Source organism: Hemitrygon akajei, chromosome 11, assembly GCF_048418815.1.
Source record: "Hemitrygon akajei chromosome 11, sHemAka1.3, whole genome shotgun sequence".
Taxonomy (NCBI): Eukaryota; Metazoa; Chordata; class Chondrichthyes; order Myliobatiformes; family Dasyatidae; genus Hemitrygon; species Hemitrygon akajei.
The window spans coordinates 71829735-71846165 of NC_133134.1; the positions used below are offsets into that span (position 1 = coordinate 71829735).

At 46.0% G+C, this 16431-nt stretch overlaps 1 protein-coding gene across 1 annotated transcript in view; it reads right to left on the bottom strand.

Annotated features, from left to right (window-relative positions):
- The window catches only part of LOC140736343 (phosphatidylinositol 4-kinase beta-like), an 87451-nt gene that overhangs the window by 14221 nt on the left and 56799 nt on the right, over positions 1–16431 (bottom strand). The window contains exon 3 of the mRNA XM_073062338.1: positions 4450–4494. Within this exon, the coding sequence (XP_072918439.1) occupies positions 4450–4494 (45 nt within the window). The remainder of the gene's footprint in view (positions 1–4449; positions 4495–16431) is intronic.

A 16431-nucleotide genomic window follows, 5' to 3' on the forward strand; every position in this document is an offset into this window, starting at 1 on the left:
CACTATCTAATAGCAGCAGTGACTTGACTCCAATCACAACCTCTGGTACTGTGTGTGTGTGTGTGTGTGTGTGTGTGTGTGTGTGTGTGTGTGTGTGTGTGTGTGTGTGTGTGTGTGTGTGTGTGTGTGTGTGTGTGTGTGTGTGTGTGTGTGTGTGTGTGTGTGTGTGTGTGTGTGTGTGTGTGTGTGTGTGTGTGTGTGTGTGTGTGTGTGTGTGTGTGTGTGTGTGTGTGTGTGTGTGTGTGTGTGTGTGTGTGTGTGTGTGTGTGTGTGTGTGTGTGTGTGTGTGTGTGTGTGTGTGTGTGTGTGTGTGTGTATTTTGCATGTTCTCCTTATAACAGCATGAGATTCCACCCCATTCCCACCTTTCTAGATCAATTGGCCACTGCACCCTCTATTGTGTGGGTGAGTAGTGGAACCCTTGGGAGCAGGGGGCAGGAGTTGGTAGTGATGTGGGGAGAATAAAATGGGTCAAGGTAGTAGGACCGGGGTGAAAATTGGCACCAGGATGACTCCATCCTGATGGGCCTGCTTCTGTGCTCTATCTATGACTTGAAGGTACTGGCGTGAAAAATCAACTGTTTATTCCCCTCCACAGATGCTGCCTGACTTGCTGAGTTCCTCCAGCATTTTATATAGAAGGCTCAGTGATAATAAACCTAATTCTGAACCTCCTTGCAATAAACCACTTGCTTTCCCAATTGCCTCTTGTACCTACCAGCAGTCGGCTGTTCATTCCCAAGGTAAAGCAATCTTTTTTCCCAAATTCCTCACTGGATTGGAGCACTGTTCTCATTTCCAATTTACCTTCTACAGTCAGGTGAAAATAGGAAGATAGTCTTGATGCCCATGCTATCAGATTTTTCATAATCTCAACAGCCTCATCCCCATGTGTTGCTACATTGACCTAACGCTGGAATCCGAAGGTGACATCTCCCACGTTCATGCTCTTCTAGCCCTGCCGTGCCAGGACTGCACGGTATTATTTGCCCACAGAGAATCACGGCACACATAGACCCCACTGGTTGCCAGCGATCCGATTCTTCCGTACATTTTTCAAGCTAGTCCTGCTTCAATGTATTCACTAATGAAAGGAAATATTCCTTTTGTTTAGTTATGGGTAGTGTTGGTGATCATTCAATTATATTATTTTAGCATGATGCAGTTTGCTGTAGAAAACAAATGCTTCTGACATAAAGATATTAGTTTACAAACAGTTCTCAGGAATGGAACCCTTAGGTATCCAGGCGGCTGCCAATTCTCAGGGAATCAGTCACACTATGGACCATTCCTACTCTCCTTATTTCCCCATATGTATTCTCTAGAACCCCTCCCCTTCCGCTGACCCAGTATCCCTCACAAATTCCTGTCCCTGTACTTGGTCTCTGGAACTTGTTTCTCACTCACACCCATTAACTAACAAACATATATAGACAATAGACAATAGGTGCAGAAGTAGACCATTCGGCCCTTCGAGCCTGCACCACCATTCTGAGATCATGGCTGATCATCTACTATCAATACCCGGTTCCTGCCTTGTCCCCATATCCCTTGATTTCCCCTATCCATAAGATACATATCTAGCTCCTTCTTGAAAGCATCCAGAGAATTGGCCTCCACTGCCTTCCGAGGCAGTGCATTCCAGACCCCCACAACTCTCTGGGAGAAGAAGTTTTTCCTTAACTCTGTCCTAAATGACCTACCCCTTATTCTCAAACCATGCCCTCTGATACTGGGCCCTCCCAGCATCTGGAACATATTTCCTGCCTCTATCTTGTCCAATCCTTTAATAATCTTATATGTTGCGATCAGATCCCCTCTCAATCTCCTTAATTCCAGCGTGTACAAGCCCAGTCTCTCTAACCTCTCTGCATAAGACAGTCCAGACATCCCAGGAATTAACCTCGTGAATCTACGCTGCACTTCCTCTATAGCCAGGATGCCTTTCCTTAACCCTGGAGACCAAAACTGTACAGAATATTCCAGTATACTTCTGTATATGTACAGAAAGCAGTGGGAATTGAACTGGGGTCATTAGCCCTGTAATAGTTCATGCTAACAACTACTCTACTGTGCCACCCATCCCTTTCCTTTACCATTAGCCCATACAAAGGGGTGATTTAAACCCAATTAACCTATCAGCATTTCTTCAGTATACACGGTAAAACCCACACAGCCGCAGAGAAAACATGCAAGCACCCATGATGGCTACCAAACCCGGCTCCCAGAGCGCACGCGATGGCTACTAAATCCAGCTCCCAAAGCACCCATGACGGCCACCAAACTCAACTCTTAGTGCTGAGAGGCAACAATACTAACTGCTGTTCCTCAGTGCAGAGACCGAGAGCAAATCTTCCTTTGGCCCCTTGTCCAGCAGTCCTGTTCCTCTCCTCTCTCCTCAACTGGTCTTCCCAATACAGTTGGCATGTACTGATCTGCATCTGCATCCAGCATGGGAGCACAGTGGTTAACGTAACACTATAATGGCACTAGCAACCCCGGTTCAATTCCCACCACTGGCTGCAAGGAGTCTGGATGTTTTCCCCATGACTGTGGGGGTTTTCTTCCCACATTCCAAAGACATATGTCAGTGCCATAAAGTGTGGCGACACGTACTGGCTTTTCCCAGCAAATCCTCGGACTGCGTTGGTTGTAGGTGCCAGCAACACACTTCTCAATTTGTCTTGATGTCAAGCGTGACAAATAAACTAACCTTTCTATAAGCGTACATCCAGGACACTTCCCAATTTATTCCAGCCTTTGGGAGTTCCAACTAGCCATCGCTCCACCTCCCACCCCAGATTAAAGGGTTCCAGTAATTCCTCACAAAGGCTTGGAAACCAGGACCTTTTTTTTAAAGGATGTAGTTCACGATCAAACCATGCTGGCTATTGTCTAATCACTGAACAACAGCAGCCAAGGTTGGGAGGAAGCAAGAGGGTTGTGAGGAATGAAAAAAAATCTATATTCCAGACCACAGCACTCTGTCCTTTCCCCACAACTGGTATGGGGGAAGGAAGGGTGGGGAGATGGAGAGGACTGAACAGCTGAAAAGATAGAAAAACCAAATACAGCAATAGTGGTGAGATGGTAATAAACATAATTCTGTTCATCAATAGGGAGGCAGAATGAAGGAACCAACAGTTCTCGCAGAAACAGTATTTTCTCAGGCCAGTGTTTCTTTCATTTTGATGGGCATCAGCTTTAATCTCAGTTAAGTCAGCAATCGATTGTTTTTTTAGTTGATTTTTTTTCTAAGATAAACATTGCACTAGAGGGGGCCAGTAAGCTGATGGTCACGATCTTTAACCCTGTCAGGGGACAGGGCAGGGGTGGGTACTGAGGGGCAGATTTCACATACAAAGGGTGGCAGGAATACGAATGTGCTGCCAAAGGAAGAGGTAAAAGTGGGTACAGGGGAAAAGGTTTCATACACAGTGACGGGTATATGAACTGCCAGTACAAGGTGTAGAGGTGGGAAGAGGGGAGGTTTCATACACAGACAATGGCGGGTATATGAAACAAGCTGCCAGAAGAAAGGGTAGAGGTGGGTACTGGGAAGAAGGTTTCACACACAGAGGACGGCAGGTATATGGAACGAAATGCCAAAGGAAGAGGTAGAGCCAGGTATAACTGAATGATTCAAGCAGAAGGGCCCATTTCCATGCTGTCTAGCTCTATGCCTCTACGGTGAAACTGAATCTGAGGAACAGAAGCTACATTATATTTGAATCAGGAGTTTTATAGAGTCATAGAGCACTACTGCACAGTAAAACAGGCCCTTTGGCCCATCTAGTCCATGCTGAACTATTACTCTGTCACGTCAAGGAGGCTTGACGTTTTACCATGCATCCATTTTGGTCTGACTCTGCCCTTGGGGTTTTGATGGGAGTCCGGGGATGGAGCATTAAGGCTGTAGCCAATCTGCTCAGCACACTTTTAGTGGGATGGCCTGAAAGGAGTGTCCATTGGATAATCAACATGAGGGTATTCCCTCACGCCTACAGGGTGGTACAGAAGGAAAATTTAGGGGGTGCTTTGCTAGCTTACAGGCCAGATCATTGGGTATATGGTGGAGGTTGGAGTGGAGGAGTGGGTTGGATTGGGTATATCAGTGGAGGTTGATAGGCATGTAATTAGCAAGGGGAGAAGGCAGGAGGGTGGAGATTTTGAAACTCAGTTCAGCCAATCAACATGTTTAATTGGAGTTTTACCTTGGCGGGAACCTGCACAGTCTCCGCAGATAACTGAATTCCCTCATGCCTACAGGGGTCGAGGAGGAAATTTGGAGGGGGGGGGGGGTGGTATGTCAGCCAACATATTTTGAAACTGTGCTCAGCCAATCAAAACGTTTTTCAGGTCTATTGCCCTGAGTAGCACACAGAGGAAATACTGCTTAGAAGGAAGGAGCCAGCAACCCAGCCACCACAACAAGAACTGGACACTTACAGTGCGGTCATCTCTACCAATACTCTCATTACTGGACGAAAGCGCCTGGGAAACAGGGGGAAGGAAAGGTTGTGTTATTATTTCTTTCATTCTTTGCACAAGAAACTCTCTCGCGTAGCGGTTAACATGACACTATTACAGCTCGGGGGCGTCGGATTTCGGAGATCAATTCCACCGTCCTCCGTAACAAAGTTTGTACTTTCTTCCCATGTGCGTGTGGGCTTCCACCGGTTTCTTCCCACAGTCCAAAGATGTACCAGCGAATTGGGTTAAACTAGTCACTGCGAATTGTCCTGTGAATGGGTTAGGAATAAACATGTGGTCTGGTGGGCAACGAAGGCCATTGGGCGGTAACGACTTGTATCTCGTAAGTAAAGTAAATAAGTATACAAACATTGTATGCTCCACTAATCTTCAAAATCACCAGCACCCGAGACTGGCAAATAATTTCTGCTTGTTTTATCAATATTCTTAAGATTACTTTAAAAGGTCATGAAATTAATTTTGCTAATCACTGGTGTTATAAGAAACCTTATTGCCTGACCTGCTAAGTTTCTCCAGCATTTTCTGTGTGACATACATCAACTCGGGTTCTCCCTCCATAGATGCTGTCTGAACTGCTGAGTATTGCCAAAATGTTGTGTTTTTATCTCAGCATTGTAGCAGCTGCAGTATTGAAATCCAGGCAAAACACCAGGTGCAGTAGGCACTCAGAGGGTCTGGTGGCATTTGGAAATGGACAGTCAGCGTTTCAAGATTGAAAACTTCAACTGCCCATCTCCCTCCATAGATGCTGCCCGTCCTGCTGATTTCCTCCAGCTGTTTGTTTCCTTTACTCCAGATTCCAGTATCCGCAGTCTCTTGTATCTACACTGAAATGAGTCCAGTATTATTCATTTATTAGAGCATGTGACAGGCCCTTCCAGCCCAACAAGCCCATGCTGCCCAATTAACTAACCAACCCATACTTCTTTGGGAGGTGGGAAGGGAACCAGAGCACTCGGAGAAAACACACGTCTCATTGTTCAGCCATCGAGTGTGTCACTTAACAGCTTCACAACAATTGGAGAACTTTGAGGAATGAAATGACATTGCTTCTTCCATAGCGTGACAAGACATTTCAGCACAAGCTTTAGCCAATTAGTGGGATGGATCCCATTAATAGCTTTTGGGCAGGGATTTAGGATCCCAACGAGAGCCCCAGTCACATCTGGTGCAGATTCTCCCTATGCTCATTTAAGTGGAGTTGTCTGCTTGCTTATCAAGGTGCTTGGGCAACAGCAGGTGCACAGACAAGAAATATTTAGTCTTGCCCATGTTCAACATTTATAACCCGAATCCCGGTATCCAAGCTCTGACAGCTGAATTAAAGGCGGGATGGGTCTCTGGACCGTGGTAATAACACAGATTCTGTTTGTCACTGGGCCTGTGATTAAGACAGAGACTGTCTGTCTTAATTGCACAGTGCCCTCCTGATACCACTTCCAACATCACACTCTGCCAATGTCCATGTTTCTCCAGCCCACTTGTTTGGCTCCCATTACTGACAGAAACACCGCTGATTAAATTAGGTTTACTTGTCACATGTACATCAAAACAGAGTCAAATGCATCGATTGCATCAATGACCAACACAGTCTAAGGGTGTGCTAGGGGCAGCCCACCAGTGCCAACACGTTTCAGGCACCAACAAAGCATGCCCATATCTCCCTAACCTTAACCCATCCATCTTTGGAATATGGGAGGAAACCAGAGCATCCGGAGGAAATCTTCACAGGAAACTCCTTATAGAGAGCAGCAGAAACTAAACCCAAATCGCTAGCGCTGTAAAGCACTACGCTAACCGGCAGTTTTGGAATTCTCTTCCTTAATTATTTCAACAGGAAAGGACGCTCAGCCCACTGAGTGCATGTTGGCACCAAGCAGAGCAAGCCCATCAGCCCTATATGGTGTGGCACAGTAGCATAGTGCTTCTGTGATGCTTTTCTGTACCTGTGATTGGGGCTCAACTCCTACGGCTGACTGTAAGCAATTTGTACATTCTCCTTGTGACTGTGTGGGTTTCCTCCAGATGCTCCAGTTCCCTCCCACATAGAAACATAGAAACCCTGCAGCATAATACAGGCCCTTCGGCCCACAATGCTGCGCCGAACATCTAATTACTTTAGTAATTACCTAGGGCTACCCATAGCCCTCTATTTTTCTAACCTCCATGCACCTATCCAGAAGTCTCTTAAAAGACCCTATCGTATCTGCCTCCACCACCATCGCCGGGAGCTCATTCCACGCACTCACCCCTCTCAGAGTAAAAAACTTAACCACAGAGTCAATCTGCGCACCAGATTTGAGTGTCTAATGGACTTGGACCCAAGATCCCTCTGTTCCTCAACACTGCCAACAGTCTTACCATTAACACTATATTCCACATTGGAGATAGTCCACAGGACGTTCACAAAAATGATCCCAGGAACGAAAGGGTTCTTGTATGAGGAGCATTTTATGGCTCAGGGCCTAAAACTCACTGGAATTTAGAATAATAACGGGGGGATTTCACTGAAACCTATCGAAAAGGCCTAGATGAAGTGGACGTGGAGAGGGTGTTTCCTATAGTGGAGTGTCAAGGCCCAGAGCCCCTCAAAATAAAAGTCATCCCTTTAGAAAAGAGATGAGGAGGAGTTTATTTAGCCAGAGGGTGGTGAATCTGTGGAATTCATTGTCACAGGTGATTGTGGAGGCCAATTCATTGGATATATTTAAAGCAATGGTTGACAGCTTCTTGATTAGTGAGGGTGTCATAGGTTACAGGGAGAAGGCAGGAGAATGGGGTTGAAAATCAGACAGGATTGTGTGGTGGAGCAGACTTGATGGACTGAATGGTCAAATTCTGTTCCCATGTGTTATTGTACTTCACTGTTACCACAGCTTAAAAGATGGCCCTTAACAAGAATGTTATAAATCTAAATTTGATACCAGGTCACACACAAGAAGATAAACAGACTTATCAGTTGCAAAGGGAGGCTGGAAGCTGAATGGGAAAGATAACAACTCCAAATCTTGGGTGTCCAGGCAGCTGCAGCAAGGGTGGACAAGAGAAATTAGGCATGATCACATGGTGGGGGGTTGCAGAAGTAGGAAGGGATGAAAGGATGGAGGCATATGAAGGAAATAAAGCAGAAAATCACTGTTCCTTCTTCCAATGTAAACATGCCTGGGTTCATTTAGTCTCAAGTCAGTGACTGCTGGCCGCGTTTAAAGAAATGTCCTTGTCAAGGAAGACTCTGCTGCAACCATATTTCTTCTCATTTCCTCTGCTGCACTCTTACATAATACCACAGATTCAGCAGGAAAATCAGTAACACGAGTTACACAATCAGGCCTGGTATCATTCAGTTCAGGGCAGGGTGGAAGGGGGTAGGGGAAGAGGGGTGGAGGGGAAGAGAGGCAGAGGAAGAAGGAACCAGCAGTGTATGGGGTGGGGGAGGGGTGTACCAGAGATAACAGGTCGTGAACATGGGCAAGGGAAGGAGGTAGCGGGTGAGAGAATGAAGGGGGAGGAGTGATTGAGTGGGGGTGGGAAGAGCAGGTGAGGGAATGGGAGGGGAGTGGGAGAGGGCAAGAGAATGGGGGGAGGAACAGCAGGTTAGAGAAGGGGATGATGGGTGGAAGGAGGGAACGGGGGGGGGGGGGGGGAAAGAAGGGTCCAGAGGTGAGGATGGGATGAATCAAAGTGAAGAAGGAGTGAGTGTGGCCGAAAGAAGACTGGAGTGGGTGAGAGAATGAAGGAGGAAGGAAGGAAAGGGGAGAGAGCATCTGAATGTGGGGGGGGGGGGCTGGGAGGAGCAATGGGATGAATCCTAAGTACGAGAGGTGGAGAGAACACGAGGAGAAAAGAGTTGGGGGAAGAGTGCATGACATAAAAAGGGAGCGAAATATCATGTGCAATTTTATGGTGGTGATGGAGCTGGTGAAAGAGGCCAAATAGACAACATTTCTTTCTTCCATTCAAATGGAGAGAATGTATTTAGCTGCAGTTCCCAGTAAAGGCATCAATGTGCCAGCCACACTCTGCCACTTTTTAAAAAAGAACATTTGTGCTCTTTGCATTTTCATCTGCTTCAATGGGCATCTTTCTACTGATTCCCAACTGAAAGTATCATTCAAGTTTACAAGCTGCCTGGCTAGATTTGAGATCACGGCCTCAGCCCTGGCAGGCAAGATCTACCAACAATCCCGTTCGCTATATGCTTAGGCATACAGGTAATTAATAAGTCTAAATCTAAGATCTGCTGATGCAGAACGAGTGAACTCAGGCTCTGTGCAGACACCAGGTTGATGGGGAAAAGAGATTTGCTGCAATCAAGATGGCGGCGCGACGACGCAGGGCGCAGCGGCCACTCCAGTAAGGAATATCTGTTATCTGTAAGTAGGGGCCGTGCACAATCCTGATTTGATTGAGACGGATGTGTGAAGCACGGAGGAACATCTGGCGTAACTTCTGACATGCCTGTGCTGCTGACGCTGCTACTGAGCGATCGGAGAGATCTCCAGAGAGGAAGGCCCCGAATCCTCGGCTTTGCCTGTTGCTTGGTGGCCGGAGCCGGGGTTGAAGCACTCGGCAGAGATGGTGCTCGGTGCTCGGTGTCGGAGGGCTGGTCGGAGGCACGAAGTTGTCGGAAGTTTTCGGACGGACTCACAGTTGGCTGTGCTCGGGTGCTTCCAGAGGCTGCATCGGGAAGTTTTGCCACGTTGGAGGTTTCTTCCTTCTGCCATCTGCGTGAGATGATGGGCTATCTGGGACTTTGAGACTTTTTTTTTTACCGTGCCCATGGTCTGCTCTTATCAAATTATGGTATTGCTTTGCACTGTTGTAACTGTATGTTATAATTATGTGGTTTTTGGTCAGTTAGTCATGGTCTGTCTTGTGTTTATGTGATATCATACTGGAGGAACATTGAATTTCCCCTTGGGGATGAATAAAGTATCTATCTATCTATCTATCTATCTATGACCCCAGCCCCCTCCTTTGTGAGATTCGCAAGAGCCCTAGTCAAGGGGGGGTCAAATGACCCAAGAGAGAGAGGGAGACGTGCTGAAGACCACGTTCCCCAGGGAAGCAGAATAAAGCGACTCTTTGACTATTGTCTCATGAAAACCACGTGTAAAGCCCTCGGGCAAAGTGGGCTGGTCGCTCAACAAGACAAAAGCCTCGGACATAGCCATTGTCTTGGGAGACACCTTTGTGGGATAAGGAATTGGCCTACGTGCAAAATCTCAGGGCAATGTGAGATGGGTGATGGGGGAAGGATTGCCTCGCCCCCCTACCCTGATGGACATCTACAACCCTGCCAGTCCAGATAAAAGGTGGGCTGCCGAGGCGGGGCGCCAGACACACCAGAAGATACGCGAGAATTCCTGCGACTGCGTTTAGAGAGCAACAGCCGGTGGTGGGGTTCGTGTGCGTCCTTCCCTTGCCTGGGATTGGCGACCTCACCACGGAAGAACGGCCTAGCTACAGGGGAAGCCACAGATGAGAGTCCATTCCCCAACGAGACTTCCGACTACCTCCTACAGGTTGGAAAACCTGTTGGGTAAATGGTTCATTCTCTCTCTTGCTAACAAAAGTGCACCAACGCGACACCACAACCGACGGCGGCTGGTGGAACTGCAGTGACCGCAAAAAGACTTTTAAATATCCAGTAAACGATATATATCTACATTACCCCTAGACAACTGTAGAGCTTATTTCTGATTGATTATTACTATACCTGTGCTTTAGATTGAGTCGTGACGACGTATATGATCTGAATGTTTTGTATTAACCATACGTTTGTGCTCCTTTATAAATAAAAACGCTTGAAAATAGTAGCATCTGGCTTCGGTGGATCCATCTATCTTTGCTGGAAAACTACCCGGTTACTGGGGAACGTAACACAGGGCTATGAGAGGCTTAAGCTTATGCAGTGCCTCAGCAATAGAAAAGAGGGAAAGGTAAGTTAAAATCTGATGGTGCAGCACCCTGTCCAATCACATTCCTGATATGCAATATTGCTTGTATTTAAGTGCTCTGCTTCCTCATTATTCCCTGAATAAAGCTCCTGCCAGCTTTCAGGTGGCATTTACTGGCCATGACATCACACTCATAAGATTGACATGACTACAACTATAAGGAAATCAGGAGACAATAAAATGTGGTTGTAATCATAACTGACACGTGTTTGCCAATCAAATGGATCAAAGTCTCAGATATACATTCTCACTAAATGACTAAATTATGCTGAGGAATTGCTCTAAATTAATCCACCTACCAACTCCAACATTTATGGCTAAAAGGGATAAAACAACATTTACATGATTAAAAAACACAAAATGCTGGCAGAACTCAGCAGGCCAAACAGCATCTATGGGAGGAGGTAATAACGACGTTTCGGGCTGAAACCCTTCATCAGGAGTGAAGTAACATGGGATGGTCGAGGGCGGATAAGAAGTGGGGGGAGGGATAAAGTAGAGAGCTGGGAAGTGATAGGCTGGAGGGAAATGGACTAGGGGGAAGGTGGAGAATTATGGGAAATAAAAGAGAAAGAAAGGTGGGGCTGGGGGGAGAGATTATAGTGAGGGGGGGGGGGAAAGAGAGAGAAAGAGAACCAGACTAAAATAATAGATAGGGATGGGGGTAAGGGTATCAATGGAGGTCGGTGAGTTAGATGTTCATGCCGGCAGGAAGGAGGCTACCTAGGCGGGAGATAAGGTATTGCTCCATTGACCTGCGTGTGGCCTCATCTTGACGGTAGAGGAGGCCATGGACAGATATGTCGGAGTGGGAGTGGTCTGTGGAATTGAAGTGTGTGGCCACAGGGAGATCCCGCCACTGTTGGAGGACTGAGCACCAGTTTTCGGTGAAACGGTCTCCCAGTCTGCGGCGGGTCTTCCCAATGTATAAATGGCCACATTGGGAGCACTGGATACAGTATATCACCCCAGTTGACTCGCAGGTGAAGTGGTGCCTCACCTGAAAGGACTGTCTGGGGCCTGGGATGGTGGTGAGGGAAGAAGTGTGGGGGCAGGTGTAGCACTTCTTCCGTTTGCAGGGATGAGTGCCCGGAGGGAGGTCAGTGGGGAGGGATGGGGGGGATGAATGGACAAGGGAGTCACGTAGGGAGCGATCCCTGCGGAAAGCCAAGAGTGGGGAGGAGGGGAAGATGTGGTTGGTGGTGGGATCACGTAGGCAATGGCGGAAGTTACAGAGGATTATGCATTGGATCTGTAGGCTGGATTTACATGACCCTTTACATGATTCTTTACATTATGGGTAAAAGCCCTCCCCACCATTGAGCAAAATATACACGGATCGCTGTTACAGGAGAGCAGCGTCCATCATTAAGAAACCCCACCATCCAGGCCAAGCTTTCCTGTTGTTGCTGCCATCAGGAAGGAGGTACAGGAACCTCAGGACCCACACCACCAGGTTCAGAAACAGTTATTACCCCTCAACTTCCAGGCTCTGTAACCAAACGGGTTAACTTCACTCGCTCCAACACCAAACTGATTCCACAAACCATGGACTCGCTTTCAAGGACTCTTCATCTCATGTTCTCAATATTTATTGCTTATTCATTATTATTGTTTTTGTTTCTTATTTTATTTGCAGCTTGTTGGGGGTTTTTGCACACTGGTTGTTTGTTGCTCCTGTTGGGTGCAGTATTTCATTGATTCTACTGTGCTTCTTTGGATTTACTATAAATGAATTTCACAGTTGACATACATATAGTTTGATATAAATTTACTGTGAACTTTGATGTAGTAGTTTTTGAAGTTAATCGCTATAATGCTGACAACTCATCAGACTATTAGCCACTAACAGCTTCAGGTTCCTGGGTGTCAACAGCTCAGAGGATCTATTCTGAGCCCAAAACATTTATAAAACTATGAAGAAGGCAGACCAACAGCTCTACATCATTAGGCGTTTGAGGTGGCATTGGCCTGGATGCTGTTCTCCAGCCTCCAAAGTCCAACACTGAAACCAGTGACCTTCAGTCTCCCAACTTGAAACAGCAGTATAAAGCAGTCAATTCCCCATTTTGGTTACCTTCTCAGCCTTCTCTTCTCCTCACCTGTCCAGCCCCTACCTGTGGTGCCCCTCCTCTTTTCATTTCTCCAATGGGCCACTTTCCTCATTCCTTTCTCTTCAGCCTTTTTCCTCCACCATCACCTCCCAGCTTCTCACTTCATCCCTCCTCCCCACCCACACCTGGTCCCAGCTTGTATTCCTCCCCCTTCACCAACCTTCTTGTTCCTGGGGCACCACGGAGGTGTAGCAGTCCGGGGACGCTATTACAGCTCCAGGTGTCAGAGTTTGAAGTTCCATTCTAACATCATCTGTAAGTGGTCAGTATGTCCTCTCTGTGGAATGTGTGGGTTTCCTCCCACTCTCTAAAGACATACTGGTTAGAAGCTGAATTGGTCATTGTAAATTGTCCTATGGTTAGGCTAGGGTGGGCTGTGGACAGCAGGGCTCAAAGGGCTATAAATGGCCTGCTCTGTGCTGCATCTCTGAATAAAATAAATTAATTCTGGTTTCTGCCCTTTAAATCCCGATGAAGGGTCTTGACCTGAAATATTGACTGTTTATTCCTCTCAATAGATGCTGCCTGACCTGCTGAGTTCCTCCAGCATTTTGTGTGTTGCTCTGGATTCCTAGCTTTTGCAGAATTTGATACTGATGAATTAAGCCAGGGGCACTTTTTCTTTTCAATTGTACACTGCCTGCACAGGATTAGCAATAAGGATTTACTACGACCATGCATCAAAAGAATGAGACAAAAGTTCTGCACTTGCCTAAGTATCAGACAGCAAATCAAACAACTGCTCAGTAGAGTTATAAGATACAATTACTGAGAACAAGTGCCTGTTTAGTTCACTGCCTGTCAGTTTAGCCCAGTTTATGGTTATAGTATAATCCACTAAGCCAGATTCTTAATAAGATTACTGCATGCACAAGCCTTCTGTGTGGGCGACATAGTAGCATAGCGGTTAGTGTAATGCACTGTAAGATCGGGGATCAATTCCTGCTGCTGTCTATAAGGAGTTTGTATGTGCTCCCCAAGAATACATTGGTTTTCTCTGGGTGCTCCAGTTTCCCCCTACATTCCAAAAGACATACCGTAGATTCCGGATTATAAGCCGCTACTTTTTTCCCACATTTTGAACAGCTTTGAACTCTGCGGCCTATAATCCAGAGCGGCTAATACATGGTTTTTTTTCATGCCGCCTCGTAAACATTTTGCCTCGTAACAGTAGACCAATAAAATTGATGAGTAGTTCACAGAGGTCCAATGAAATTGTACGATAAATCAAGCGCACTTTCACAATTAAATTATTGTAAATCAGTCATTTGTACTCACCCTCATCAACATGGAAAATACTCGAAGAAAAGCAAGACCCGAGCGCGTCAGACCCGATTAGACCCGATCGCATTGCGCAAGCGCGTCAGAGCCGATTAGACCCGAGCGCATTGCGCAAGCGCGTCAGAGCCGATTAGACCCGAGCGAAAACGCTGCTTTTAAGTTAAAGTCGATCAATAACTTTTCCTGGTAAGCTGCAGTATATATATTTTTACCAGTCGCTAGGAGATATTGGAATGTTGTTCGTGCTGTTCAGTAAAAAAGTATATGCAACGTAATTTGTGTTACCGATACGTATGTATATTTAAAAGTAGCGGTGCGGCCTAAAATCCGGTGCGGCCTTTACAATTAAAAAATTGATTTTATTTCTAAAATTAGAGCCTGCGGCTTTTAATCAGGTGCGCTCTGTAGTCCGGAATCTACGGTACTGGTTAGGGTTAGCAAGTTGTGGGCATGTTGCATTGGCACCCAAAGCATGGCGACATTTCTGAGCTGCCCTTAACATTTTCTTGGACTGTGTTAGTCTTTGACACAAATAGCATATTTCACCGTATGTTTCACTGTACCTGCAACAAATAAAGCTAATTATTTTATCTTTAAAAAGACACAGCGTTCACCCTACCTATGTCCCTCCTGTCCATTTCCCTCAACTCAATAGCCACCGAGTTCCTCTAGAACAGCAGCACGATAGCATAGCAGTTAATATAACACTTTACAACACCGTGATCACTGACTGGAGCTCAATTCCTGCCGTTTTCTATAAGGAGTTCACACATTCTCCCAGTGACTGCGTGGGTTTCCTCCGGGTGCTCCGGTTTCCTCCCAGCATTCCAAAGATGTACTGGTTAGCATTAGTAAGTTGTGGGCATGCTATTTTGGCACCAGAAACATGGCAACACTCATGATCTGCCCCATCACATATCTGGTTGGTCATTGACACAAAGACTACACTGTAGATATGACAAATTAAAGCTAATCTTCCTTTCTTTTCTAAAGTTACATCTATAAAGAACTTTATTAGGAACAGGAGTGGAACCCAGTGTGGTCTTCTACTGCTGCAACCCATCCACTTCAAGGTTCGATGTGTTCTGCTTTCAGAGATGCTCTTCTGCGCATCACTGTTGTGATGTGGTTATTTGAGTTACTGGTGCCTTCCTGTCAGCTTGAACCAGTCTGACCATTCTCTTCTGAACAGATCTTGTAATCACTAAATGATGGACTCTTGATCTCTCAATTTACCTTGTGTTGGCCCTTGTACCCCACTGTCTACCTGCACTGTGCTTTCTCTGTAACTGTAGCAGTACACTCAGTGGCCATTTTATTAAGTACAGGAGGTAACTAATAAAGCAGCCACTGACTGTATGTTCATGGTTGCCTGCTGCTGGTAGCCTATTCCCTTCAAGGTTTGACACGTTGTGCATTCAGAAATGTTCTTTTGCATACCACTGTTGTAACGTGTGGTTATCTGAGATTCTGTTGTCTGCCTGTCGCTTGAACCCATCTGGCCATTCTCTTCTGGCCTCTCTCAACAAAACGTTTTCACCCAGAAAACTGCCGTTCACTGGCTGTTATTTGTTTTTTGCACTATTCTCTGTAAACTCTAGGAGACTATTGTACATAAAAATCCCAGGAGATCAGCAGTTTCTGAGATACTCAAACCACCCCATCTGGCACCAACAAACATTCCAGGGTCAAATGACTTAGAACACATTTTTTTCCCCTTTCTGATGTTTGGTCTGATCAACAACTCCTGACCATTACTGCATGTTTTTATGCATCGAGTTGCTGCCACATGATTTGCTGATTAGATATTTGCATAAAAGAGCAGATATATACAGGTGTACCTAATAAAGTGGCCACTGAGTGTAGGTCTCATGGCTGACACAAAGCACTACAAGATAGAGTGTGACAAACTGCAGTCTGCACTGGGCATGTTCTCTCACTAATGGAGACAGAAATGCTGGAGGAGCTCAGCCAGTCAGACAGGAAATAAGCACACAAGAAGGGTGTACACATTTTGGCTCAGGGACACTGCCTTCGCAAGCTAGGAAGAGTGGAGGGGTCTCACAATCAAAAGAAAATCTACAAATAATGGAAATCCAGAGCAACACACACAAAATACTGGAGGAACTCAACAAGTCCTAGGTCTTTGTCTGCTCTTACATCAGGCAGCATCTTCGGAGGGAATAAACAAGAAGGAAAATAAAACGGGTTACAATTGGACATCACCTCCTAGCTGGGTATAGTGGGGTGAGGAGGGGAAATAAGAGATCTCTGGACAGAGAAAAGCAGGAAAGTGAGATTAAGGGTGAAGACTAAGTGAAAGAGAAATTAACCTGTATGAAGGGTAACAAAGGGGACTTTGCCTCCAACAACAGTGACATAGATTCATTTTACGAGAGAGTGGGATGGGCAGCAGAAGGTTAGCAGAATGTAGGGGAAAAAGAAAGCAGAGGCAAATTCAGCTGAATTCTGAAACCCTAATACATTCACTGTCACCCTACTGCAAACAGATATAAACTAGATACTACTTCCTCCTTCCACCAGGGGCTGTGAGGGATAATATGGAATGATGTCATTGACTT